This window comes from Aspergillus fijiensis (assembly GCF_003184825.1).
Source record: "Aspergillus fijiensis CBS 313.89 unplaced genomic scaffold BO72scaffold_8, whole genome shotgun sequence".
Lineage (NCBI taxonomy): Eukaryota > Fungi > Ascomycota > Eurotiomycetes > Eurotiales > Aspergillaceae > Aspergillus > Aspergillus fijiensis.
The window spans coordinates 422,447-447,690 of record NW_024468984.1 but is presented as its reverse complement, the minus strand read 5'-3'; the positions used below and the strand labels follow the sequence as shown (position 1 = coordinate 447,690).

Here is a 25,244-nt window from a genome sequence, read left to right as displayed (position 1 = left end):
CAGGTTGTTGCTTTAGCCCGCATGCGGAAACATCCTTAATTAACCTACCTCTCCCTCCCCTCTCCCCTTCATCATCATCATCATCAACACCACACTTGCTCATGCCCCTGATCATGGTATAGCATCTGACAGACAATTTAAGTCTTTCGTCTATACATCCGTATTGATTCAAGTTCTACTTCCGCGTTCTTAGTCCCGCAGATGATAGCGATCGTCACCCCGACTCATCGCGGTGGGTTCACGTCGTCATCACTGCGGAGTGTCCCGAACTCATACTATCAGTGCTAATGCGACAGCTGTCTCTTAATTATCTTGCCTACTCCTGCAACCCTGGTACATTTCTGACACATGCCACCCCTTTTTCTTCTGTGACTATCGCAAAGAAGAAGCACAACCAATAACCTCTGCGTTATTACTCTTCAAGATGGGTGCATACCAGTCCGCTGAGTCTGCGGGTCATAAGTCATCTCCAGGTCAGTACTCCGTAGCGAACTAAACTATATTTACCTGCCCACCTTCTAATAATCCCCAGAGGAGCTGAGCTACGTGCTTGCCGAGCGCTTCGCCACAAAATGCTTCACCCCTTTGGAGCTCACTCACTTCAAGGACAACTTCTACAGCCGCGCAATTGAACAAGGCGGGGTCAAGTACTGGAATGAGAAGATACTCTCCGACTTCCTTGGCGTCCCAGATAGCAGCGACTCTCAATGTCCCCTCGACGCGGGTCCGGTGATCTTTCGCATGGTCTCGTACCTGGGAGCGTTCCCGTTTCAGAACACGCTGGCGCCGAGTGTACTCACATTCGATGCTATGGTGAAGGTCGTTGTTTTGCTCACTGAAAGATATGGGAAGGTACTCAGAAAGGCACGCAGAGATCGCATTAGGCTACTGTTTGGGAGCTTAGCAGATGTCGGGAGAAGAGATGAGGAAAAGTCGGCAAATATCGATGTGTCCCAAGGGGACGACGACGCACTGGGCGACACTGCATCGAAGTCCCATGCTCCCGGTTTCGCCATAGATGCTCCTGCTAACGACGGGTACGACGATGAAGAGGATGATGACCTGGCTCTGGCTGCCTTGGAATCACTCGACGCGATCGAGGTCTTCAAACATGATTCGCGCGTAGAGAGAGCGGTCTATGAAGCTCGAATCTCCGACAATACTTTTCGTCGCCTGCTTATGCTGCTGATTGTGATATCAGATCTGAAGACCACCGAGTCTGCAGCAGTTTACACCTCGAATCTGAGCGTGACTCGCATGGAGTCAATCCGGAAACAAACAGACAGCATTATGGCTGCCTTCCACCAGGAATCATCTGGAGGGATCAGGTACAAGTCTTTCGCAGAAAGCGTGGCCTCCTCATTACCGTACTTGTTTGACCCTTTGACACCGTTGTTTGAGCACTTCTTGTTCAGCAAGAACTTGGACCTGTCCCAGAAGCGCGATACGCCGGACTTGACAGAATCGAAATCTGATAAGCCCGCTTTGAACGAGTTGCAGTTGCACTCCTCGCCCTCGATTATGCTGGAGGGAAGTTTTGAATCAGTAATATTGAGCACGAGCATCATCTCACACCTCTCGTTCTTCCTTCCTTCTACATCCGAGGACCTGAACTTTCTTCGCGGCCATACGCGCTTACACCCTGTCTTTTCGACGGCCGCACATGGCTCCTCGCTCACATCCTTCTCGCACAACGTTCTCACTTGGTCATCGGGTACACTACTCCTTCTTGAGGGTGTATCTGAGACGAACAGCCCGATGATCCTCGGCGCATACTTACCACAACCCTGGAAGTCGCCCTCGTCAACTACCTCATCTTCCAAGTTCTCCAACTCAGTCCTCCCCTGTCTTTTCCAACTCTCCCCAAAACATATGCTTCTGCAAGGAAATTCTTCCCCTTCTGTACAAAAGCCAGACACCCCCACAGCCTACTTCTCCACAAGCTCGGGAATATCTATAGGGTGCCGTATTCCGCCCTCGTCACGAAGCAACCACAAGCCTCCCACTCCGCTCGGGGCAGGCAGTCTGACCATTGATGCCAATCTCGAGACAGCGACCTTTTACGTCCACCCTGTCGGCCACGACGGGTCGTTTCTTCCTCCAGTGTCTAGCATAGGGGCCGAAACCACTTACAAGACGAGCATAGACATCTATAACCTCGAGATCTGGGGTCTTGTCCCCGACCCGACGACCACCATCTCCGAGGACGGGAAAAGCGCAGTCGAGCTACAACAGGCGAAGTGGGACTTCGAAGCGCGCGAGGCGGAGCGGCGGCGCAATCTGAACCTCAAGGCTGGGGCGGGTGACTCGGCTGCTGAAAGTGCTCGCTGGCTGTTGGAGACTGCCGGAATCATTGGGGACAATAGTCGACGAGGCGGCTCACATGTGGTTTGATTGGTTATGATCGTGACACGTTCGCGGTTGTTTGAGATTGTATATGATGTTTGCGCAGAGAGATTCCTGCCGGGCACAAATTTGGATTTGGTCAAGCATTTTACACATAGCTTTATCTGTTGGCGCATATGGGAGGGTTTGATACGTTATTATTGCTTTGTTGATACCAGAGACGAGAATCAAATGAACTTGCTACAAAGAGTTTGGGAAAAGTTCTGCGACGGATGCACTGCACCGCGTAGTCATTGATGAATGGGGAATTATATAAAGCTTACATCTGATCTCTAATATACCACGAAGGGAGCAGTGACAGTGGCCAGCGCGGGCGGGGGGAGGGGGGGGGGGGCTGAAACAATTCAAGCCCCCAAAGGCGGAAGGCCCGTAGGCGGCCCATAGAAATCCAACAACTCCTCCTCCTCTTCCTCTTCAACCGCGTCCTCCTTATCACCCTGCTGCTGCTGCTCACTGATCTCAACATCCGAGTCGGTCGCCTTATTATTCCCGCGCGAGCTGAATCGACTCCGCTGGCCCGGCGGCACAGGCGTGCCCCCCGTCTTCCGACCACCACCAACAGAATCATCCACCTCCTTGCTGGCATTGTTGTTGTTTGAGGAAGCATCCTCCTGCTCCTCCCGCGGCAGACGATACGCCAGGAACCCGTCGGGGGCCCGCTCGGCGCGATCCATGATCTCGTTCATGTACTTGCGCACCTCATCGGCGGGCTTGACAACCCGGGTCAGCGGCTCGAGGACCTTGGGGTTGCTGCTGAAGATCCGGAACGTGACGGGTTGGTAGTACTCCTTCAGATTGGGGTCGTCGTCTTTTTTCTTGCTGCTGTCCTTGGGGGTGGCCGCGGCTGTGGCGGAGGGGGGCTCTTTCGCCGTCGTGGCCGGGTCCTTTGTTGCGGTAGTGGTGGTGGTGGTGGACGTAGCGGCGGCTTTGGTGCTGTCGGGTTGTTGCTGCTCGCTGGCTGCTGGTTTGTCGCTGCTGCTGCCGCCGCCTTCGGTTGGAGTGGGGTTCGGGGTTGCGGGTTTACTGTCCCCTGCGGTTGCAGTAGCGGGCGTTGGTTCTGTGGAAGAAGCAGGTTTCTCTTCCGCTTTCTCCTTGGCTGGCTCTTTGTCCTTCTCCTTCTCCTTCTCCTTTTCTGCGTCCTTCGGTTTCTCTGGTTGAGAGGGTGTAGCCGCAGGTGTCTTGTTCTTGTCGGCTGCTGCTGCTGCCGCTGCCTTCTTGGACTTGGATTTGGAGCCGGATTTGCCTTTGGCCCTGGACGGTGGTTCGGTGCCGGTTTCGATGGGGAACGGCGCTTTGGGATCCACTTTACGCACGAGAAGGAAGGAGGCGAGCACGGTGGTTCCCCCAGGGAGCCATTCCAGGATCGTGTACTCGGGGAATAGATAGCGATCGCCTGAACCTGCGTGGCCGGAGGTACTGCTACCGTACGGAGTCAGTGGAGAGGTGAACTCAAAGACGACGGACTTGTAGTTGAGCCTTGGAGGTGGTGGTGGCGGCGGCGGCGGAGGGGCGGGGCGATAGTATGGAGTGGATGATCCATACTGCGGTGGACGTGACTGGATTGCAGGGGGGTGCCCTTGATACGGAGGTTGCTGATATTGCGGGTAAGAAGGCCCTGAGCGTGATCCTGGCGTCTGAGATTGTTGTGGTTGATGTTGCGGCGGCGGCTGCTGCTGCTGCTGCGGTGGAGGCGCGGGACGTCCACCTGGGGTGGGTTGCTTGGTAATTTCCACTACTGGCGCTGGCCCCGGTGCAACAGGCGGATGAGGAGTTTGTGGTGTAGCCGGCTGGGTTTGCGCGACAGGCCCGGGCTCCTGTTTGATTTGCTGTGCCTTGGAGTTTTGTGGAGTTGGAGTCTGCGGGGGTTGTGATGGCGCGCCAGATTGCGCTGCTACTGGACCTGCAGATGGCGATGATTTAACTTGGACTTCAAGACGCGGAGGTGGTTGGGTTTGAGGCTGTGTCTGCGGGGTTGGATGCACTGGCTGCTGCGGAGGTCGTTGTTGGGGAGGAGGGGGCTGTGGTGTCTGTTGCGGCGTCTGAGGTGGTTGGTGGGGAGGTTGTTGTGTTCTGGGCGCGGCCTGCGGATGAGCAGGAGTAAGTGGTAGTGGTTGTCTCTGTTGTAGTTGTTGCTGCTGTATCTGCTGGCGTTGCTGCTGTTGCTGCTGCTGTCTTTGTTGCTGTTGCTCCCTTGCTCTGATTATAGCGTTAAGTTCATCTATGTGAGCTTGAAAGGCACGTAATTGCTCCTGAGACGCCTTGCTGGAAGCTACCACCCGCATCAAGGCTTTGAGGTCCGGGTCGGAGGCAGCTCGAGTTGCGAGCATTTGAATCACTGGGTCTGGACTGGGCTTCGGCGGTTGTGGCGGCTGCTGCTGCTGGGGCTGAGGATGTTGTGCCGGAGACGGTCGCTGCGCCGCTTGAGGCCCGGGAGTCCGGTGAGGAGTGTGGCTAGGTGTTCGAGCGGGATGCGGTGGAGGTGGATGGCTGGCAGGATGATAGGCCGGCTGAGGTGTGCCTGGAGTAGCTTGTGGTCCATGAGGAGGGTGCTGCTGCTGTTGCTGCTGCTGTTGCTGCTGTTGTTTTTGCTTTGGCGGTTGCTGCTGCTGCTGGCGTGACTGCTGTGGAGGAGTGGGACCCTGCGGATACGGGTGATATTGTTGGAAGTTATTGGGATGGCCGTAATGAACCATCGGGCGCTGGGGTGGTGTATACTGAATCGGCGGCGGCGCATTGGGGTCTTTCACCGTATATAACATAGCATCGAACAGGTGCGGGCCGACCACAATATTGCAAGCTCCAACCTTGGACATGCTCTCCTTGGGTGGATTCTTGCCTTCGATCTGCTCTCTCTTCGTTTTCTTGGGTTTGGTCCAGTACCGTTCGAGAATGCCGTCGCTAAGCCATTTCTTCTTCGATCGTTCTAGGGAGGCAAGAAGGATCGCGCTACACAAAGTCAGTCAGTTGAAATGCTCCTTGAGATGAACGCGTCCTGGAACAGCGGCCTGGAGGAGAATTCGCACCTTTCCGCGATGGACTGGTACTCCTTCGACGAGAGGTCCCCCGGCTGCGGAGCGGGCAAGGTGGGGAGAGCTTCTCCATCCTTGATTTTGGTAGGTAGAGGATTTTCAATCTTTTCTGGCTGCGGAGAAGGGGGGACCGGAGCAACAACAGGCGTTGAAGCCTTTCGTTTGGACGATTGTTGAGGTTGAGGAGAGGATCGAGGCGCGGCTTCGGACACCCGTCGCTTCGCCGCAGGTTCGCGGCGTTCGCGGGCGGAGAGTCTCCGTTTCTCGGCCATAGGGAGGTTATTAGCAGGATAGGTGATTGAATGAGATTATGGTTGTATGATTCTGTTTGAGCTCCCCGTGCAATACATGGAGAGCATTGCGCAGAGAACCGACGTAGGTGATAATAAGAAGGGAGAGTTGCGGAGAGAAAAATAGCGGGAGGGAAAATGACCGAATCGGACAAACGAGCCTCCCTCAGCTAAATCGAACCTCCACCTCGACTAACTTATTTGACTGTACATGCTATGCGTGATCTCCACGTCAATTGCTTGCATGATCTGATATCTACTCATCTCTGAAATCATTCTTCAGAACATGGTTGAGCTTCAGTCCATCTTCCGAAAAGCTTACTGGTCGCTGGCAGCCGGAGGCCTGTTCTATGTGCTTGTTGTCTATGCGCTCACATATCCTATAGTCCAACGCTTGTATGATTCTTGCTGCCTCCCACTCACCTGAGTTAAAGCACCTTAGAGCTCCACAGCTGACCAGTTTGCCATACTTCTATTGCCCTGCCAGCGCACTTTATGTTCACAAAGTGAATCCTACACGATGGCAGGACATCAACCTTGTTGAGTCCTTCGGATTCCTGAGTATGCTCTCAACCTCGATCCTCTGAATAGATAATAAATAACCAGGTATTGACACGCGCATAGAAACGCAAGTACAACCTTTCAACCTGGTAACTCCCGATAACGAGACCTTGTACGCATGGCATCTTCTTCCGCTGCAACTGTGCAAGGAACACGAAGATGACCTACATGAGAACGAACGATACGGCCCAGCGGAGGACTACACCAAGACCTCAGCATTTAAGCTGCTCGCCCACGACCCCAATGCGCGAGTCGTTGTCAACTGTGAGTCCCACCCCATCGAAACAACAAAACACTATAAAATCACTCACGTCACATATCTTCGACCACCAAAGTCCACGGCAATGCTGCCCACCTCGCCTCAGCCCAGCGGCCAGACATCTACCGGCAACTTCTCGGACTCTCGACCCCGTCACATCCCGTCCATGTATTCGCCCTGGACTACCGGGGCTTCGGCCTCTCCACCGGCTCACCCACCGAAGAAGGCCTCATCACCGACGGCGTCGCCCTCATCAACTATCTCACCGCCGGCCCGCTGAGAATCCCGCCGTCGCGCATCATCATCATGGGCCAGAGCCTGGGGACCGCTGTGACCGCCGCCGTGGCCGAACGCTTCGCATTCGGGTCCTCCGACCCAACGGCTCTCCAGCCCGCCCTCACGAACCCGGAGCCCTTCGCCGGCGTGATCCTCCTAGCCTCCTTCAGCAACGTCCCGAGCCTCGTCGACTCCTACAGCGTGAAGGGCATCACCCCGCCCATGCTCGCGCCCCTCTCCGCCTACCCCGGCATCAAAGACTACGCCAAGCGCCAGATTGTCGACCGCTGGGACACGGCTGCCCGGGTTGCGCGGTTGTCGGGCGTCAGCAACAACAACAGCACCACCACCACCACCACCACCGGCAAAGACCACCATCCGGCCCCAGCGTATGTCGAGCAGGGGTTGAACCTGTTCATCGTGCATGCAGCCAACGATGTCGAGATTCCCTGGCAAGAAGGCCGGCGCGTCTGGGCCGCGGCCACGGGAGAAGCGGTCGAGAACAGCCCCGGGAAGATTGTGGTGTCGACAAGGGACTCCGCTGGCGGACCTAATGAAGTCCAGATCTGGGAGAGCAGTTCGGCCACGGACTCTGCTGTGGTCAAGAGGGTTCGATGGGAACGTGTGGCGTATGGAGGTAAGTGACACTGCCGTCCCCGGTTCGAATTGGAGGAGTGTATACTCGGTTATTCACGCTGTCTCCCAGGCCATAATCGCGTAGCAACGTTCTCGGTTGCCGCCTTGGCTGTGCTGCGAGCCTTCGATGGCTGAAGCATAGTTTTAGTTGGATTTAGCTGCACCAAATCACAAGGAGATCGCCACCTGGATTCGCAGTGAATCTCCCACCGTGAACGTAAAAAGACCCGCAATATCCCGTCCTTTGGATGAGGGCACGATCGAATCTCGCAGAAGAGGTAGAGTTACCGGGTTGAAGCCATAGCCAGGTGTTAGTTCTGAGATATGAGCTTGAGGGGCGGCATATCTGACCCGAGATAGATATAGACCTGGATGGATTTGGCATATGCCAAAACTCGCCATGTATTAGCCAGGTGCCTGTTTTTCAAACAAAATACTTATCTATGTCTAGAGCACTTGTATGTCTTCGAACTTCATTCGTTCAGGAGAGGAGATATATCGAAACCCAACTATCAAAAACTTTATGTACAATCTGTGTTAAATGCATCCATGCCTCTGAGCTCGGGGCTTTGCATGCCCACACAACAGCCTTGAGAGGGGCCTCTGGTCTAAATGCGCAGAAGGGTTATCTATTTTGCTTGGTAAATGATACATGAGCCCGAGGTATTTGGACAGAGGTAACGAAAAAAAGGAACACATCATTTTCATATTCAAGAACACGCCGGACCGGTTTTGGGAAGGAGTCAGTTATACAGGAGAAAGAGGAGCCGGAGTGTAGTTCATTCGTCTCCGAAGCCCTCGTAGGTGATTATGTGAGAGGTGGGATCGAGCCAGTATGGCCTGAGACTCGCGCGATGCATGAGAGGGCTGCCCCCTGCATTCGAGTTAACGCGGTCGGAAAGCGATTCCCGTCGCTTATTTCTTGTGTCTGTCGGCCTGGGCCTTCAGATACTTGGCAATGAGCTCTTTCCTGGAAAGGTTGAGAATGGAGATTAGCACCCTTGATGCCTTCACTTGCAACGTGCAACGTCTATGGGTTTTGGGGGATACTTACTGAAGGTGACCAGGAGCCTTCTCGTAGTGGCTGAACTCCATGGTGTACTCACCCTTACCCTGGGTGGCGGCACGGAGGTTGCTACTGAAGCCGAACATACCGTTCAAGCTGCAGTCGGCTTGAACGGTGAACTCATCGACACCAACTTCGGAGTCATTGATGGTAGCGCCACGCTTGTTCAAGAGAGAAATAACATCACCCTGGAACTCAGAAGGAGCAGTGACAACAGTCTTCATCATAGGCTCGAGGATAGAGGGGTTGGCTTCCTTGAAGGCCTTGCGGAACGCCTGCTGGGTTGCGTTCTTGAAAGACATTTCAGAGGAATCGGTCATGTGAGTAGCACCATCGTTGATGACCATCTTGGTACCCAGGACCTTGTGTCCAATGAGAGGACCCTTGTCACAAGCCATGTGGAATCCCTTTTCACAGGCGAACACGAACTTCTCCGAGATACTGCCACCAACAATCTGTTCCTCGAAAACATTCTCCGACAGACTGCCAGTAGGCTCCATCCAACCCACAACGCGGGCGAAGTCACCAGGACCACCGGTCTGCTTCCTGAGCAGATGATCGAATTCAATGCGGTGGCCGATGGTTTCACGGTACGCGACTTGAGGAGGACCGGTCTCACAGTCTACCCGGTACTCACGGCGCATGCGCTCAACGTAGATGTCCAAGTGCAATTCACCCATACCGGAGATGATCGTCTGTTCACTCTCGTTATCGAAGTGCACACGGAAGGTAGGATCCTCTCTCTGGAAACGAGCCATTGCCTTGGAGAAGTTGGCGCCATCCTTGGCGTTCTTGGGCTTGATGGAAAGAGAGATAACGGGCTCAGGAACGAACATAGACGACATGGTGTAACCCAGCTGGCCATCAGTGAAAGTATCACCAGAAGCACAGTCGACACCGAACACAGCGCAAATTTCACCCGCTCCGACCTCACTAACATCCTCCATCTCATTGGAGTGCATGCGCACAATGCGAGGAATCTTGACCTTCTTGTCCGTGCGTGCGTTGAAGACGTTAGCACTCTTGCGCAGGGTGCCTTGGTAAACACGAATGTAGGTCAACTGTCCGAAATTGCTCTCTTCCAGCTTGAAAGCGAGACCGACAAATGGCAGTGAGTTGTAAGGAATGAGCTTGACCGAAGCCTCGTCACGCTTCTTATCGAGAGCGAGGTTTTGAACTTCGGAAGGGTTGGGGAGATAATCGATGACACCATCAAGCATGGGTTGCACAGACTTGTTGGCAAGAGCCGAACCCATGAAGACAGGGGTGAACTTGAGACCGATGGTCGCGCGGCGGATAGCCTGTCTCAGTTGATCCTCGGTGGGCTCGATCTCGCTGAGGAAGAGTTCCGCGATCTCGTCGTCCACGTCAGCGAGAGTCTCAATAAGCATGCGCTTCCGCTCCTCCACGACATCCTTGACCTTCGCTGGGATCTCGTCCTTGACCACAAGTTCTTCACCGTTGGGGCCGTGGTTGTAAATAGCCTTCATTTGAAGGAGGTCGACCACACCCTCGAATTCGTCCTCAGCACCAATCGGCACCTGGACAGCAGCAGCAGGGATCTTGAGCTTGGTGTTGATCTGATCAACGGCCTTGAAGGGGTTGGCACCCATCCGATCCATCTTATTCACGAAGGAGATTCTGGGGACGTTGTAACGTCTCATTTGACGATCGACAGTGATGGTCTGGGACTGAACACCGGAGACAGCGCACAGAATCATGACCGCACCATCGAGAACACGCAGCGCTCTTTCGACTTCAATGGTGAAATCAATGTGACCCGGGGTATCGATCAAGTTGAGGTGGTACTTCTGCTCCTGGCCCTCCTTGTCCTTCTTCACCCAGTCACAGTACGTGGCAGCAGACTGAATGGTGATACCCTTCTCACGCTCCAAGTCCATGGAGTCCATCTTCGCGCCTACACTGTCACGACCACGGACCTCGTGGATGGCCTTGATACGGCCAGTGTAGAAAAGGACTCGCTCGGTACATGTCGTCTTACCACTGTCGATGTGTGCCTAATGATTCGAGAAAGTATGTTAGGCAAATGTAGACAACCGAGCCAGAGAGCGTAAGTGGATTCCTTACAGCGATACCGATGTTGCGGACTTTATCCAGGCGTGCGGCTTCAACAGGGTCGAGATTCTCAATGATAGCTTCCTGCGACAGAGCATCGGGGGTGGCAGCGGCGGCCTCGAGGCTAGAACGATGCAATACACGAGTCAGTAAGCGTGTTTTAGGAGATATAGTAGACTGACAGAAGGATAGGCAAGCAGAGCCAGGAGATACTCACACAGCATTGGCAGTGGCGGAGGCATTCCTCCTTTGCTGGTTCTGTTTGCTGAGGACGGACTGATAAGCCGGAGCAACAGTGGCTGAACGGAGAACAGCGGTGGATGCGCATCTCCGCGAAAGAAGGGTCTGAGACTGAAGGCGAACAGGAGTTCTGGCCAAGCCAGAGACAGCACGGTATGGCAACCGTGAGAGAGTAGGACACCTCATGACTGCGACCGACGACACCGAGAACGTTGAACGAGCGCTGGTGCTCTTTTGGGACAGCCGGGAACCGCGACCTGATTTCTTTTCTGCGGCCCCGAAAAAAAGTTCGGGGAAGCCAGGCACACGGTCACGTGATCCCCATCGGCTGATCCTCGCCCGTTGTTGACCTGGACTGCTGGAGTCTACGGAGTAGTTAGCACTACGGAGTATTCACCGTGGACTCGACCATTGACTTCCCAATGCATTGTGCTTCTTATCGATAAGCCGGTCACGGGTAACTACTTCCGGTGCTTGATCCGATTATGTTGGAGTCATACTTGCCAATCGTATTCTCTACATTAGTATAATCGACCACAACAAACACATACTCCGAGCTCGGACCGGGCCTCAGGGTCTGAAGTTTGTCAATCTGGAAGAATGTGATACTGACAGACTCACATGTACAGAAATCACCTTAGTTTTTCGACCTCTATAGATAAACAGCATACTATTCAAGTCAAATGGGAAGAATCTCTGTGGCCAACAAGAGAGAACCTAGGCCAAGTAGAAGGCACTCTGTTGTTTTCTAGTTTGGTAAAACAATAATACAATCACGGAGGGAAAAGAATGTATCAGAAATACCGAGTGTCTGGTAACATTTCATACGAATACACACGAGCTTGTTGACCGCCTTGCCTTCCGCCACTCTACCGCAGGATAACCTGCGGATGATAACATATTGTCGTGGTCGCATCGAGACATACTAGGTTTGCTGGGTGACCCTACCGGTACAAAGAATAATCGCATAGTCCCTAGCAACAATGCGGACTACATTACGACTTCTGGCATCTATTTCGCAGAACCAGCCTTCCAAGCTTAAAAAACCGACTATTGGCCTTGATCATGTCAGTAGATCCATTAACATGGTGATGGAAATTCAGTCCGCTAATATCTCGTATTAGTTCATTCAAAGACAGCGGGTTCTTGCCTTTTGGCGCGAGATAGTCAGAGCCTTGAATTGTTCGTCTGATGTTCTCATTCTGCCGTATGCGATGTGGTGGTGTCTTGTGCTAATATTGTGGAAGCAATCCCCAATTCACCAACTCGCGAGGAGCTGCGCAATTATGCTCGCAACGAGTTTGAGCGCCATCGAGATGTGACAGACCTGGTAAGTGCTGAGCACATATGCAGCCTGAATGCGCTACTGACGGACGACAGCAACATATTCGATACCTGCTTTCAGTAAGTCATCATGATCAGAGTTGACTGCATTATTGTTGCTAATAGTATCCAGACTGGCAAAGCGGAGTTCGAAACAATGAGGAGATACATTGACGAGCAGATTGCCGGTTGAGCTGGCCAACCGACATGTAATGCAAGTAAGATAGGGAAGAGTAGCTAGCGGAGAGTGTGCATTTTCCTTCAAAACAGTGAGAATATATGTATGTACAATGAGATATGATACCCAGACACTTCGGCGAAAATCAATCAGAAAACGTTCCCCCTTTGTCGATTTATTTTACTTCTGCCGCGACAAGAGCTCCATAACAGCACTCAGAACCCCGATGGGCTTCTCCTCGGAGGGCTCGAGGGCCGAACGAGCAGCGTCCTGCTCGGCAGTCGCCTTTCTCTTGCCCGCATCCTTGGCGGCAGCCTCGATGGCGGCATGGCGCTCCCGCCAATCCTTGTCCTCCTGGTCTCGGATCTCCAGTTCCCGCAACCAAGCATCCCGCTTCTCCTGACTCTTGCGTGCCTCCACAACCTGCTCGAATTCCTTGCGTTGCTGCCGCTCGGTCTTGTAGTACATGCCTCCCGCAACCACTGCGATCAGGGTGAAGAACTGGGCGTAGATACGGGCACGGAACATTTTGTTCATCTCAAGCGAATCGCCCGCCTTCATGGATCGGTAGGCCCGGTAGAGGGCGTAGCAGGTAGCCGCACATCCTGCAATCAAACCGTCCCGTCAGTACAAATCCAAAAGAGGTATTGGAGAGGAAAGGTAGGTGCGAGGGAGAGTGTCGTACCGAGCGGAATCAGCGGCTCTTGCTTGAGCCGCCTGCGGAACTTCTGCAGCGAAGTCTCTTCTTGGAACTGACTACAGACGCGAAGGCCGTTAGCATCTGATTGACGGCCGCTGCTGTAGGTGTCTTATCCTATATACATACGGGTTGTCATCGAAAGAGGAAGGTAGTGGCTCGCTCATCTTGATAGTAGGACTCAAAAAGTGGGAGCTGATTGAAGGTGGCGATCTGCGTGGGAGAGCGCAAGAGGGGTGACTGAGTTAAGGCGGCACCGTCCGGGAGGACTATCTTCCAGTAACAAGGGAATAGGGTCGGCCTGAGGATGAAATTGTGACTCTTCGCGTCACTTTTGCCTCTCTGACGATATCGCGCAGATAAATGAGATATGGACGAACAATGCCAAAAGTGACATGACGTCGCAACGAACCTTGAGATAATTTGTGTATTGTAACTTACGCGGTAGTACAACGGTATCTCGTAAGGTTACAGTAAGCTCACTTACGCCTTGATTGTTCGGGACTATTATGCATAATTATGATCTGTACATCTTGTGGTGCCAGATAACTCGACTTCACTGAATCCTCAAAAAATCTACTAGTAATGTCAGAGATGAAATAATTACCTATTCAAGAAGCAATGACAAGACATAGCAGAAAACATAGTTAAAAATTGGCATCAGCCTGTTACGATCTGAGCTCACCACATATTCTTCGTTACTAAGAACGTCGTGCAACGGCTATCTTGAGCAATGCACTGAGTAAATTGCTGTTATCAGTAGGGCGCCAGTAGGGCGCAGGAGAAAAAGCAGCTGTCCGTTGATTAGTCAAGTAAAACCTTGACTGTCCTGGTTGTAGGAGCACAAGATGATTGGCCACTTTACTCGATTTTGACTGTTATGCTTGCGATCGATTGGGATCCACCGGCCATCCATGGCTTTGTATTGGGGGGGAGGGGGGGCAACTGCCCGAGCACATACTATGTAGATCAGAATGAATCACCTATTGCCGCAAGGAGAACTGTATGGTAAATGGAACAGAACTCAAAAAGCGAGGAGTAAACAAGCTCATTGCTTGGTTCAAGGAAGCAATACTCAGGCGATAAATAAGCATCAAATTTCTTTTCTCTCGAGGTAGATGAATACATCCTATTGTTTAGGGCTGGAAGAGAGGGTTTGATGACATAAACTTTTCCGCTCCGATCACGGAATTTTCGCCCTCCTCCCCGCGGAATAGCAAGGGAGACTTATCCACCATAGTTAGTCAGTGCCACCGCGGCTTTTTTTCTCGGTCTCGACTCCCACTTGGTGCTGGCGCTTCGTTCTTATACTCTTTTTATCCCCCAGACGTTCATTCCCTGCATTTTATCCATACAGCAGACTTGAATATGCCCAGCGAAGTATCTGACGACGGCGTTGCGACTCCGGTCTCTGCCAAGGTCAGTAACCTCACCTTGACCGAGTCCGCGCTTGCAACTCCCACCTCGGAAAAAGGGGAGGACTCGACTGCCTACAACTGGGGCATCCCCGACGACTATCTTCTTCCGAATGGCTACCCAGATGTAAGTGCCCTGTGGTCCTGGCTTTCTTCTCATCCGGCGTGTTGCTCATGCGATTGTTATCTACAGTACCTCCGGTTGATCTTAACGTCCCGGGTCTACGACATTATCGACGAAACCCCTCTCCATCATGCCGTCAACCTCAGCAACCGCCTGGAGTGCCGTGTGCTGCTCAAGCGGGAGGACCTGCTTCCTGTTTTCAGTTTCAAGTTGCGCGGGGCCTACAACAAGATGGCTCACTTGACTCACGAGCAACGGTGGAAGGGTGTCATTGCATGCTCTGCCGGTGAGCAGCCCCCCTACTTTGACAGGTAATATTTGGAGCATTTGAGTTAATGGAAAATTGGTGCAGGAAACCATGCGCAGGGAGTTGCCTACTCTGCCCGCCATCTCAAGATCCCCGCCACCATTGTCATGCCTTCGGGCACCCCCGCGATTAAACACCTTAACGTCGCTCGCCTGGGCGGAAGCGTCGTTCTCCACGGCAATGACTTTGACGCGGCCAAAGACGAAGCTCACCGCCTGCAGCAACAGCACGGGCTCACCAACATTCCTCCCTTCGATGACCCTTACGTGATTGCTGGCCAAGGAACCATTGGTATGGAACTCCTGCGCCAGGCCAACCTGCAGAAACTTGAAGCTGTTTTCTGCGCCGTCGGTGGAGGAGGCCTGATTGCTGGTATTGGAGTGTATCTCAAGCGCATCGCGCCCCACGTCAAGATCATTGGTGTCGAGGCCCACGATGCCAACGCCATGCATCAGTCTTTGGACTCTGGATCGCGCGTGTTCCTTAAGGAAGTGGGTCTGTTCGCCGATGGCGCGGCTGTCAAGTCCGTTGGAGAGGAGAACTACCGGCTGGCCCGTGAAGTTATTGATGAAGTTATTCAGGTTTCGACCGACGAGACATGCGCTGCTATCAAGGATGCCTTCGAGGACACCCGCTCCATCATTGAACCGGCGGGTGCTCTGGCTCTGGCTGGCCTTAAGAAGTATGTTAGCATGTATCCCAGCCCTGACACTAACCGGGAGTTGTGTGCTATCACTTCCGGTGCCAACATGGACTTTGATCGTCTGCGTTTCGTCGCTGAGCGTGCTGCTCTGGGTGAGCGGAAGGAGGCCCTTCTGAGTGTCAACATACCCGAGAAGCCGGGCGCATTTGCCAAGCTCGTTGAAGTTATTCTTCCCCATGCGGTCACTGCCTTCAGCTACCGGTATGCCCACGATGCCTCTGCCGACGTCCTGATGGGTATCTCCTTGTCTGCGTTGACGGGCCAAGACGATTTGGCCAAGATCATGACTCACCTCACCAAGGAGGGTATGAGTGTCAAGGACTTGAGCGACGACGAGCTCGTCAAACGGCACGTTCGTTTCCTGGTCGGTGGACGCAGCAGCGTCCAGAATGAGCGATTGTTCATGTTCGAGTTCCCTGAGCGCCCCGGTGCTCTGGCCAAATTCTTGACCACTCTTCGCCCCAACCAGAACATCTCGTTGTTCCACTACCGCAACTACGGCGGAGATGTGGGCAAGGTGCTTGCTGGCATCCAGTGCCCCGAGACTGAGAAGGAGGAACTTGAGGCTTTCTTGAGAGACTTGGGATACCCCTTCAGCGAGCACACCGACTCTCCCACCTACCAAACTTTCCTTCGTGCTTAAATATTCAGCGACTTTCTTGAGTCGTTTTCGTTCGTTTGGGAGAAAGCTTAAAGAGTTTTTTTGATTCCCTGCTTGTTAATTCTTATGGGCGTTCTTGTTGGGCATAGTGACGATAGAGCTTGGGCTGTTTCTTCTTAGTGTGAGAGTGCTAGGCATTGTTCCGTACATAGAATTCGAAATACTACCTATAATGTTGCATCTGATGTGTTCGTCCAATTGTTTCGCCTGGTACATTCACAAACAACTTAACGGACTGAGGCTTTCATGTCGATGTAGATGCGTGTGCGCTGATTGGCTGTGGTTGTGTCCAATCAAAACGCGGGATACTCAACTGTTTCCGGAGGCCGGGGATACAGTAGACCCGGCCAAAATGCTCCGAAGGAATTCCGGACAATCAATCGACGGCCGCACCTTGGTGGTTGAAAAGTCTCGATTTCTCTGCTGCAGCTCTTTGTTTCGCATTCGAATATATAGCGGAATCAGACTCGTCTGTCAATCCGCCATTTCGACAACCATGATGTCCGTCCGCTCTCTCCTCGGTGCCTCGACCGGTGCCCTCCGCCAGATCCTCCCCTCCCTCTCCCGCAGCAAACCCGCCGGTCTCCTGTCCCGGTCGTTCTCGCAATTGGCCAAGCTCCCCTTCGGCAATGGTCTTCGTCTGCTGCGCTCCGGGAAGCAGACCGGTGTGGTCAGCGCGTCTCTGCGACAGGTCGAGCAGGTCCGAGGCATGAAGACGCGGTCTTCGGTCAAGCGCCTGTGTGATGGATGCAAGGTAGGACTACTCCGAGCCCCGCGGAGGAGGATTTTGTACATCGGAAATCTGCAGTTGCACTGCATTTTTGTGAAAGGGAGTGTTCATGATCTGTGGATATGCGGCTAATGCTGTCTATTCCAATCGCAGCCTGTCCGGAGAAAGAACCGTGTCTACATCATCTGGTAAGCGCCATAGCTGATACAAATTGAATATCAAAGATTCTAACATGTATCTTCAACCCACAGCTCGAAGAACCCCAAGCACAAGCAACGCCAAGGCAAATAAGCGGGACGTGCGATGTTATCTGTACTCAGAAGCTTGACAATACCCGGTGGACGATCGGCTTCTCGAACCGAGCATTTCCTGGGTTCTGACACGGCGGCGGTGGAAAAGATCCACGGGCAATTGCATTTATGGTATGAGGGTCTCAACAGGAACCAAAAATGGCGGGATTCGAGATTCGTTGTGGGTCACAGGGCATCGGGGGTCTTGTTGATATTGGCAAGAACCGTGTGCATATTCATCATGGGATACGACCAACTGGTTGGTTTAGGCGCTTTGTTTTCGTTGCATTTGTTCGTATGTACATTAATTGGGATTATACACTTCATTTCCTCTTTTGTTCAGGCTGAACTCGTGGGTGCATGTGGATAGCTGGGAATCTACATCAGTGTCTTGTTCTGGTATATGTACAGTACCTTTTTTCCCGCCTCCCTTGGCTATTCCTGTGCAACCTAACGTGCGAATTTTGGTTTTGCATGAGCTTACTCCATAGGACATAAGTGACTTGAATTATGGATGCGAGTTGACCAGCCTAAAGAGAGCTGACGGGGGTTCAAGATATCATTGAGTTTGAGCCAGGGAGTGCAAGGGATGATATCATTGTCCAGGAACCAGGGACTGTGAATACACTACACAACACAGTCTTGAGCCTCCTGCGCATGAGCACCAGAGTATACCAACCCCTCTCCATGTTACAATGCGAAACCTATCCCTTTCCTAGCCAGTCACAGCTGCCTACCTGTCTTCTCACGCCCGCAATGCTGGTCGCATGAGCTCATCAGTCTGGAATGCGATTCACGTGAATGCGAGGCCAGACCTTCTCAGAACACCGAACAGCCATTGACAGAAACCTTTTATCTCACTGCGCACTATTCATATTGTAGATTTGATCCACGGCTCTCGTGACAGCATGAAACCCGGGATGTTTTCCCCCTGTTACCTCCTCCTGATCCCAGCAGCAACCGCCGCCACATTCCCGGCCTCCCACATCTCGCAACAAGTCTTCGACGGCGACAACTTCCTCAAATACGATGGCATCCGCGGGCCCTACGTCGATCGCAAATCCTACGGCATCGGCCGCGACCCGCCGCCGCAATGCGTCGTCGACCAAGTGATCATGGTCAAACGCCACGGCGAGCGATACCCTGCCTCGGGGGAGGGCCCTGCGATTGAGGCAGTGTTGAAGAAAGTCAACAGCACCGTGCAGGCGGCCTCGAACAGCAGCGGAGACCTCGACTTCCTCCGCGGCAACTGGACCTACTATGTGCCGTCGGATTGCTACGAAGCCGAGACCTTCACGGGGCCCTACGCAGGGCTCGCCGAGGCATATACCCACGGGCAGCAGTACCGAGCACGCTATGGTCATCTCTGGGACAGCAGCAGCAGCAGCATGCCAACGACCCTCCCGCTCTTCGCGGCAGAGTTCCAGCGCATCATCGACACGGCCCGGCGGTTCGGGGAAGGCTTCGTGGGGATGCAGAACTACTCGACCCACGCGGCCCTGAACCTCATCTCAGAGTCCAGCAGTCGCGGCGCGGACAGCCTGACGCCCTCGTGCCACCAGGACGATGGCGCTGCACGGGACAAGTGCAATGCGTATCCGTACCATCTCCCGCAGTTCGACGCTGCGGCGGAGCGATTGAATGCGCAGTACAAGGGTCTTACTTTGAGCTGGGAGGATGTTGTCACGCTGATGAGTGAGTACGACTGGTTCTCTGAGTTGAGCCTTTGCTACATTCATAGTACAGCACTGCGTCACAGTCGGACTAGACTAACCCACGAATGTGCGGCGCAGCAATGACAGCGTACGAGCTGAACACGCGTAGCGAGTCCGAATGGATCGACGTCTTCACGACCGACGAATGGGTCAGTTTCTCGTATATCTGGGACGTGAACTTTTATTATTGTGCTGGGTGAGTGGATGGCTTCACTAGTAGAATTGGATCATAGTATACTAATGCTGGATGTTTTCTGTGGGAAAGCCCAGGAAACAAATACATGCGCGCTGTCGGGGCGAATTACCTCAACGCCTCGCTCGCCCTTCTCCGGCAGGGTCCCTCATCAGCCGGACCCTTGTTCTTCAACTTGTACGCCTGCCCCCTTTCCCCTCCTAGCTTCCCCGCCCCCTAGTATACCACACTAACCCAACCCCCAGCGCCCACGACAGCAACATCACCCCCATAATCGCCGCCCTGGACATCGCGACCCCCCCACAGCCCCTCCCCACCGACCGCGTCGCCTTCGACCTCCAGCAACACTGGCGCATCACCGACATCATCCCCATGGGCGGCCGCCTGACCATTGAGCGGCTGAACTGCAGCAGCAGCGCGCTCGGCCCCGCGGGCATCTACGTGCGGTTGGTGTTGAACGAGGCGGTCGTGCCCCTGCGCACCTGCCAGGATGGACCGGGGTATTCGTGTTCGTTGGCACAGTATGCCGAGTTCGTGGGCGGGTTGCCGGGGTTTGCGACGGAGTGTGCGGTCCCCGCCGACGAGCCGCAGGTTTTGGGGTTCTGGTGGAATTACACCACTTCGACGGGGGAGAATTGGCACAAGGGGGGGAGGTGTAATGGGCTTGCTTGAGGGTTCTTTCATTAGTTGTGGTGGGAATGGGTTGGGTGGGTGTTAAGATTTTGGTGCGCAATTGTAGGATTGGTGAGCGGGTATGGTGGTAAGACTATAGTGTTATTGAGTGGGTGTGCTATCGGCAAGCATGCTAGAATAAGACTAGGACTCTGGAGTGCCAATTTCACAAATGCAGTTGGTTGTTACCTCAAGACAGTGCTAGATTCTCTCAATTAGTCGTAACATTGAGGATAGATAACATCTTTATCATGACACTAGATACACATATTCCCTCCGGCAAATCACCCCTCGTTAGTATTGTCCTTCCTCCTAGAAGCCTTGGCGGTCGACGACTTTCTCGCAGAGACCGGAGGCTGGTACCCCGGATGCATGGTCTTCAGGTGCTGATTCAGGTTCCAGGTTCGGGAGAACCCATTATGATGTCGATCGCAGTTGCTGATGGGGCACACCAGATCGGACTTCCGGTGCTCGCCTTTCCCTCTGGGACGAGTCGTGTCATCGGCCGATGCACTCGTCGCGCGAGATCTCGAACCCCCCTTGAGGGATGTCGCCCGCGAGCGAGGCTTCCTGGATGATGCTCGTGATGATAAGGGAATCGCCTCCGGTTGGGGCTCGGGCTCAGGCTCAGGCTCATGCTCCAATTCAGCCTCCGGTTCCGACTCGCTCTCCACGTACTGCCACGGGCCTGGCCCACTGCCAGCTTCCAGAGGGTCTTGTCGCACCTGTCCTTCGTGGAACGTGCGAAATGCCATATCCTCGCCGAACAAATCCGCACAGCGGCGGGAGGCTCGCATCACCGCCGCGGCGGGGAACCCTGTCATGGACGCAATCCCCAAAACCTCGCTCCAGTCCCGGAGGCCCTGACGGACCCGGCTGACGGACTGTCGGCCATCGCTGCTGCGTGATCTGCCACGGGACCGCGAAGACCCTTGCGAGAGCGAGCGCTGACTCGAGGGTGCGTTGGAGGATGTGTGCTCGCTGGATACACGGCTACTCGAGACGCGGGTACTTCGTGAGCGAGAAGGCCCGGCGCTGGACTCAGGTCTTGAGGGCCGTCGTGTGCGTTTTCTCCCCCGCGATAAACTCCGCTCCTTCTCTGCGGCGCTGCCTTTCCTTTTCGGCTGGTGTCCGGAGGACGAGCCTGAGACCGCGCTTGCGGTATCCGTCTGCCATTCGCTGGCGGAGCTATCGTCGTCGCGAGCGAGGTCGCCCAGCCGCGCGCGATGGAGGCCCATGAGCAGCGTGTCGAATTGCGTGAGGATATTTCGAGTCATGGGCCGTAGTTGCACGCGTGCCCTCTCATCGTCCGCCTGCACCACGGGCCGTAGAGCCACGGGTTTCATTCCGGCCACCGTCTCCGGTTCCTCGACCTCCTCACTCTCCCAATCCCCGGCACTCTCATCCTGGGTTCCGGTCTGCGACATGGAGGACTTCCTCTTGCTGCGCCGCGGCGTCATCGCACCGGTTGCTGGCCTCGTCGTCTCCCATTCCCGTGCATTGAACCGTTCCTTGGCGGTCTTCATCATGACAGCCATCAGGGACTCCTCCAATTCCGCACTCGGCCGCGGATCCGGCTGCCGACGCAGCGTCCAGGCATCATCGATCGCCCGCCGCACCAACTCTCCGGGCCGCGGCACAGCCGCCGCAGGCATCGGCCACGCCGTCCACCTCTTCGGCGGCGCAAACACCTCCTCCTCTCCTTCAATCCTTCCCTCCCCCCCTAGAGCACCACTACTCATCCGCCTCGCAATCTCCCTCGCCCTCACCCGCAACGCATAAGCATTATACAAATGCGCCGCCAGGTCCCGGGCACGGAGATCGACCAACGCCTGCGCATTCTGTCGATCCTCGGCCGTGAGATTCCTCCAGGTCGACTCGGGGCCCCGGAAACGGTTGGGTCGGTAGTGGTCCTCCTCGTCTGCATCTGGCGAGGAGGAAGGCTGACGACGAAAACGACGGCTTTCAACCACGTCGACACCAACCTTCCCTCGCTGCTCCCCGTCTAACCTTGCACCACCTCTCCTTCGTCCAACGTCCCCCGCCTCCTCCTCCTCCTCCTCCCCCTCCCCCCCACTCTCCTCCAAGTAACTCGAATCCGAATCATCCGAAAGCCCCTCATCTCGAGGCGAACCCCCTTCCTCCATGATCGTGTCCAGATTTCCCTCTAATTCATCCGGATAAGGCTCGAGATCCGAAAACCCACCCGCGTCCTGGCTGCTGTCGCCGCCCCCGAAGATGGATTGGTAGGCTTGCGGTTGCGGTTGCGCGGACGGGGGAGGCGCGAAGCGCGGTGAGCTGGGGTAGTAGTTTGAGGAGGACATTGCTGCTGTGACCAGCGGCTTTGGCCAGTTCTTTGCTTTTTTTTTTCGAGGTTGTGTTGTGTGATCTTGGTGTAACACCCACCCCAGAACTTAGTCTGTGTTGCTGGGTTGGTGTTTCAGTTGTCGATGCGGTGGTGTGTGTGTGTGTTTATGGTATGCGAGTCAACAATCTAGGCCATGTAGTTGTATGTATCCATGCAGATCGGGTTTGAGGCACTTTGGCACGAGAAAGGCATTGGGGCTGGCGGGGTTTCCTGGGCCCTGGGGTTGGGCGATGGTTGTCTATATATACGGGTATATTACTCCATGGCTTGGTCATCACTATCGTTAGTTAATAAGTGGGTTGATATGGTTTTCGTTGAAGTTGTAGTCCAAGATTTGGGAGATGCGCTGATGTGGGTGGAAAATGTTCGAGATCACGTGACGCAACGCATGGGGCGTGGGATTGTCGAGGAGGGCAACTACTCAATGGATATACTCAGAATAGATGGGATTTTGGGGCTCTGCCAGTGCTCGTGACTTAGATATTTGGTACTACAGAGTGTGCTGTGGTTTCATGGAACCATAGCTGCTGGAGTGAGAGACACCTTAGGCTTTCAAGTACGAAAAGCATACCGCAAAACAGCACAATCCTATTACAACTCGTGGATAAATTCTTATCAATAACAAATACTATGCAAGACGCCAAAGAGTTAAATATATCTCCAATACCCAGCAAGGATATCATTCTAATATCACACACATCACACACAGGAACTAAACACTTTTTGATGCACAACATCCATCTATTTCTGACCCGCCTTCTCCAGCTTTCTCCGCTTGGAGCGCAGCTTGGCCGCTTCCTCGTCCTTCTTCTTGTTCGAGTACATCATCTTCTCCAGCAGCTTGCGCTTCTTCCGGCTCATCATCATCTTCTGGCGCTCCAGCTCCTCCTCCTCCTTGCGCTTCTTGGACGCGATCTTCTTGGTCTGCGACTTCTTCTTCGTCTCGCCGGTCGCGCCGGACGTGAAGGGGAGACCCGCAGCCTCGGCCTCCAGCTCCTTCTGGTGCTGGGAGCGGGCCGCTTCCTCCTCGTCCTCGGACTCGGAGGCGGCCTCGTTGTCGTCGAATCCGCCGAAGTTCTCGTCCTCCGCCTCCTCCTCGCTCTCCTCGCTCTCGTCGTCGGTGCCCGCGACGTCCATACCACCGTTGATATCGGACTCCTCCTCGCTCTCAGCCTCGGATTCCTCACTCTCGACCTCGGCGGCCTGCTCATCTCCAGCCTCCTCCATCTCCTCGTCGCTGTCCTCTTCCTCGGCAGCGGCGGCTTCGCCTTCCTCCTCCTGCTCAGCTAGGGAGGCGCGAGGGTCATAAGCACCCTTGGTAGGCTTGACCCACGGGCTCAGGTGAGGGGGGAGGGTCTCGCCGGGTGCGTACAGATCAGGGCGAAGGAGCTTGCCCTCGTTGATGCAGTCCCAGACCCACTGGGGCTGGATGTAGGTTCTACCAGGGATGCGAGTACCCGGTCTGACCTTCTGGACGGCACCCTCGGCGGAGGCGGCGGGAACGGCGGGAAGCGATTCTTGGGGAAGAGAAGGACGGTCGACGATCTGGTGAGTGATTCTCGTATCGGTCTCGTCGTGTGTGAAGGCGCCGTCACCGAGCACAGCGTCCCAACCGATGCGGGTGCAGCCGAACGAGCGGAGAATGAACTCCAGGGGCGCCTTGGGCGCCTCTCTGGAGATGTAGAAGACGAAGGGCGCAAACAGAGAGCCGGCCTCCTCGCCGCTCAGGTCGGGTTGGGGAAGGGTGTCGGCCTCGGGGGCGGCGGGCTCGAACTTGTCGATGGCGTCGGTCGCCTCTTCGGTCGCCTCGGCGGGTTGCTCCTCCGTGGCTTGGTCCAGACCAGCGCTCTTGATGACCTTGTCGACCTTGGCCTGCACGTCACCGGAAACCTCCTGGTTGGAAGACTTGCTGGCCTGCTTGCTGGCGTCGATAGCCTTGGGGGCTTCGCCGACCGAGCGTCCCTCGAGGGTGAAAGCCGCCAACTCGGCGCCATTCTCGTCACTGCGGGTATCGAACTTGGGAGGGTATCTGAGACCGAGAGTGGAGTACAGGCGGTAGTTCACGAATCCTAGCAGGGTGGTGTAGAATTCGACGAAAGTGGCCATGATACGGTAATCGACATCGCCGTTGACGCGCTGGACGAATCGGTAGGGCACCAGCCACATGATATCCTGTCCCTGGATGGTAGCCTGGTAGTAGATACCCTTGATCGAGAGGAAGGACTTCCGCAGGGAGTTGGTGGTGATGAGGTAGTGCTGGAACTCATGGCACAGGCGCTGGCACAGAGCGATGGTCTTGGGAGGAACGTGGGCAGAAGAGGGAAGGTTGGCGAAGAGGAAGAGCAAGGAAAGAGCATCGTCGAGGTCTCTCAGGGCGTCGATGAAAGTCGGGTAGCGCTCCTTGATGACATGGTCGAGGGTAAGTTTCGGCGCATGGTTCTTCTCCAGGCGAGAAGCATCCCCGACTTCTCCACGGCCAAGGGAGCGGGCGATCTTCTTGGCAAGGGCCTTCTGTTCACGGAACTTGCGGAGAAGGGGTTCGTGCAGCAGATACTGGATATCCTTGGTGTAGTAGAAAGTGGTGTTGGGGGTCGAAGTCCTCGAGGCCTTCTTCTTGCTGCGAGGCTCACGGGGATAGATACCTGTCCGACGATAAAGTGGCAACGATCAGCATGTGAGACGACATAAGATACAGATAGATCGAGATGATCTGTGTAGTATCATCGGAGGGAAGCCATACCCTTGAAGATACATAGTCGACGGAAGTCAGGCAGAGAGATCTGAAGTTTGCGCACTGCCTGCGTTCTGGTGATGTAGTTTTTGGCCTGGCCAGAGGTTCCTGCGTCTCAAATTAGCGAGAAATCAATCGCATAGAGAGAGAGGCTATGCGAACCCTTCTTCTTAATCTTAGCCATTTTTGCAATGGGGGGATTGAATCAAAAATCAAGGGGTGAGTGACTTGAAAGGAAGATCCGATAACCAGAAAAATCGTTGATAAGTTTTTTTTTTCTTTTCTTTTTTGGAGCAGC

The 25,244-nt window shown here is 54.4% G+C and overlaps 12 protein-coding genes across 12 annotated transcripts; 7 read left to right on the top strand and 5 right to left on the bottom strand.

Moving 5' to 3' along the window:
* The first annotated feature begins 43 nt into the window (after nucleotides 1-43).
* On the top strand, nucleotides 44-2,600 carry BO72DRAFT_525098 (TLD domain-containing protein). The gene is made up of 2 exons (XM_040949929.1): nucleotides 44-473; nucleotides 533-2,600. Exons 1-2 carry the CDS (start codon nucleotides 425-427, stop codon nucleotides 2,392-2,394), a joined length of 1,911 nt encoding a protein of 636 aa, XP_040804633.1. The 5' UTR covers nucleotides 44-424; the 3' UTR covers nucleotides 2,395-2,600.
* A 113-nt stretch (nucleotides 2,601-2,713) lies between these two features.
* BO72DRAFT_445188 (uncharacterized protein) lies at nucleotides 2,714-5,802 on the bottom strand. Its single transcript, XM_040943975.1, has 2 exons — nucleotides 5,430-5,802; nucleotides 2,714-5,352 (listed from the first exon to the last, which is right to left on the bottom strand). The coding sequence occupies exons 1-2, from the start codon at nucleotides 5,705-5,707 to the stop codon at nucleotides 2,751-2,753; spliced, it is 2,880 nt and encodes a 959-aa protein (XP_040804632.1). The 5' UTR covers nucleotides 5,708-5,802; the 3' UTR covers nucleotides 2,714-2,750.
* A 209-nt stretch (nucleotides 5,803-6,011) lies between these two features.
* On the top strand, nucleotides 6,012-7,592 carry BO72DRAFT_456109 (alpha/beta hydrolase; the record flags this gene model as incomplete). Its single annotated transcript, XM_040946261.1, has 5 exons — nucleotides 6,012-6,121; nucleotides 6,213-6,286; nucleotides 6,350-6,550; nucleotides 6,622-7,458; nucleotides 7,528-7,592. The coding sequence occupies 5 exons, from the start codon at nucleotides 6,012-6,014 to the stop codon at nucleotides 7,590-7,592; spliced, it is 1,287 nt and encodes a 428-aa protein (XP_040804631.1).
* Nucleotides 7,593-7,924: 332 nt separating this feature from the next.
* BO72DRAFT_483742 (elongation factor G) lies at nucleotides 7,925-11,180 on the bottom strand. The gene is made up of 4 exons (XM_040947823.1): nucleotides 10,817-11,180; nucleotides 10,612-10,723; nucleotides 8,512-10,541; nucleotides 7,925-8,427 (listed from the first exon to the last, which is right to left on the bottom strand). The coding sequence occupies exons 1-4, from the start codon at nucleotides 11,023-11,025 to the stop codon at nucleotides 8,373-8,375; spliced, it is 2,406 nt and encodes an 801-aa protein (XP_040804630.1). The 5' UTR covers nucleotides 11,026-11,180; the 3' UTR covers nucleotides 7,925-8,372.
* Nucleotides 11,181-11,822: 642 nt separating this feature from the next.
* On the top strand, nucleotides 11,823-12,355 carry BO72DRAFT_493136 (LYR motif-containing protein 2; the record flags this gene model as incomplete). The annotated part of the gene is made up of 5 exons (XM_040948353.1): nucleotides 11,823-11,906; nucleotides 11,964-12,021; nucleotides 12,087-12,169; nucleotides 12,220-12,243; nucleotides 12,296-12,355. 5 exons carry the CDS (start codon nucleotides 11,823-11,825, stop codon nucleotides 12,353-12,355), a joined length of 309 nt encoding a protein of 102 aa, XP_040804629.1.
* A 32-nt stretch (nucleotides 12,356-12,387) lies between these two features.
* Nucleotides 12,388-13,317, bottom strand: rcf1 (respiratory supercomplex assembly factor RCF1). The gene is made up of 3 exons (XM_040947822.1): nucleotides 13,167-13,317; nucleotides 13,026-13,096; nucleotides 12,388-12,945 (listed from the first exon to the last, which is right to left on the bottom strand). Exons 1-3 carry the CDS (start codon nucleotides 13,202-13,204, stop codon nucleotides 12,521-12,523), a joined length of 534 nt encoding a protein of 177 aa, XP_040804628.1. The 5' UTR covers nucleotides 13,205-13,317; the 3' UTR covers nucleotides 12,388-12,520.
* Nucleotides 13,318-14,181: 864 nt separating this feature from the next.
* Nucleotides 14,182-16,431, top strand: BO72DRAFT_397695 (threonine dehydratase, biosynthetic). The gene is made up of 3 exons (XM_040942070.1): nucleotides 14,182-14,579; nucleotides 14,646-14,862; nucleotides 14,929-16,431. Exons 1-3 carry the CDS (start codon nucleotides 14,406-14,408, stop codon nucleotides 16,227-16,229), a joined length of 1,692 nt encoding a protein of 563 aa, XP_040804627.1. The 5' UTR covers nucleotides 14,182-14,405; the 3' UTR covers nucleotides 16,230-16,431.
* Nucleotides 16,432-16,746: 315 nt separating this feature from the next.
* Nucleotides 16,747-17,268, top strand: BO72DRAFT_456105 (50S ribosomal protein L36; the record flags this gene model as incomplete). The annotated part of the gene is made up of 3 exons (XM_040946260.1): nucleotides 16,747-17,001; nucleotides 17,131-17,165; nucleotides 17,229-17,268. The coding sequence occupies 3 exons, from the start codon at nucleotides 16,747-16,749 to the stop codon at nucleotides 17,266-17,268; spliced, it is 330 nt and encodes a 109-aa protein (XP_040804626.1).
* BO72DRAFT_284711 (uncharacterized protein) lies at nucleotides 17,219-17,800 on the top strand. Its single transcript, XM_040940319.1, has one exon. The coding sequence runs from the start codon at nucleotides 17,281-17,283 to the stop codon at nucleotides 17,635-17,637; it is 357 nt and encodes a 118-aa protein (XP_040804625.1). The 5' UTR covers nucleotides 17,219-17,280; the 3' UTR covers nucleotides 17,638-17,800.
* A 129-nt stretch (nucleotides 17,801-17,929) lies between these two features.
* BO72DRAFT_422612 (histidine phosphatase family protein) lies at nucleotides 17,930-19,955 on the top strand. Its single transcript, XM_040942816.1, has 4 exons — nucleotides 17,930-18,962; nucleotides 19,061-19,178; nucleotides 19,248-19,352; nucleotides 19,421-19,955. Exons 1-4 carry the CDS (start codon nucleotides 18,176-18,178, stop codon nucleotides 19,845-19,847), a joined length of 1,437 nt encoding a protein of 478 aa, XP_040804624.1. The 5' UTR covers nucleotides 17,930-18,175; the 3' UTR covers nucleotides 19,848-19,955.
* Nucleotides 19,956-20,068: 113 nt separating this feature from the next.
* On the bottom strand, nucleotides 20,069-22,524 carry BO72DRAFT_483737 (uncharacterized protein). The gene has a single exon (XM_040947821.1). The coding sequence runs from the start codon at nucleotides 22,169-22,171 to the stop codon at nucleotides 20,132-20,134; it is 2,040 nt and encodes a 679-aa protein (XP_040804623.1). The 5' UTR covers nucleotides 22,172-22,524; the 3' UTR covers nucleotides 20,069-20,131.
* Nucleotides 22,525-22,802: 278 nt separating this feature from the next.
* Nucleotides 22,803-25,185, bottom strand: nop7 (mRNA-binding ribosome synthesis protein NOP7). The gene is made up of 3 exons (XM_040947315.1): nucleotides 25,109-25,185; nucleotides 24,956-25,054; nucleotides 22,803-24,857 (listed from the first exon to the last, which is right to left on the bottom strand). The coding sequence occupies exons 1-3, from the start codon at nucleotides 25,128-25,130 to the stop codon at nucleotides 22,957-22,959; spliced, it is 2,022 nt and encodes a 673-aa protein (XP_040804622.1). The 5' UTR covers nucleotides 25,131-25,185; the 3' UTR covers nucleotides 22,803-22,956.
* Nucleotides 25,186-25,244: the final 59 nt, after the last annotated feature.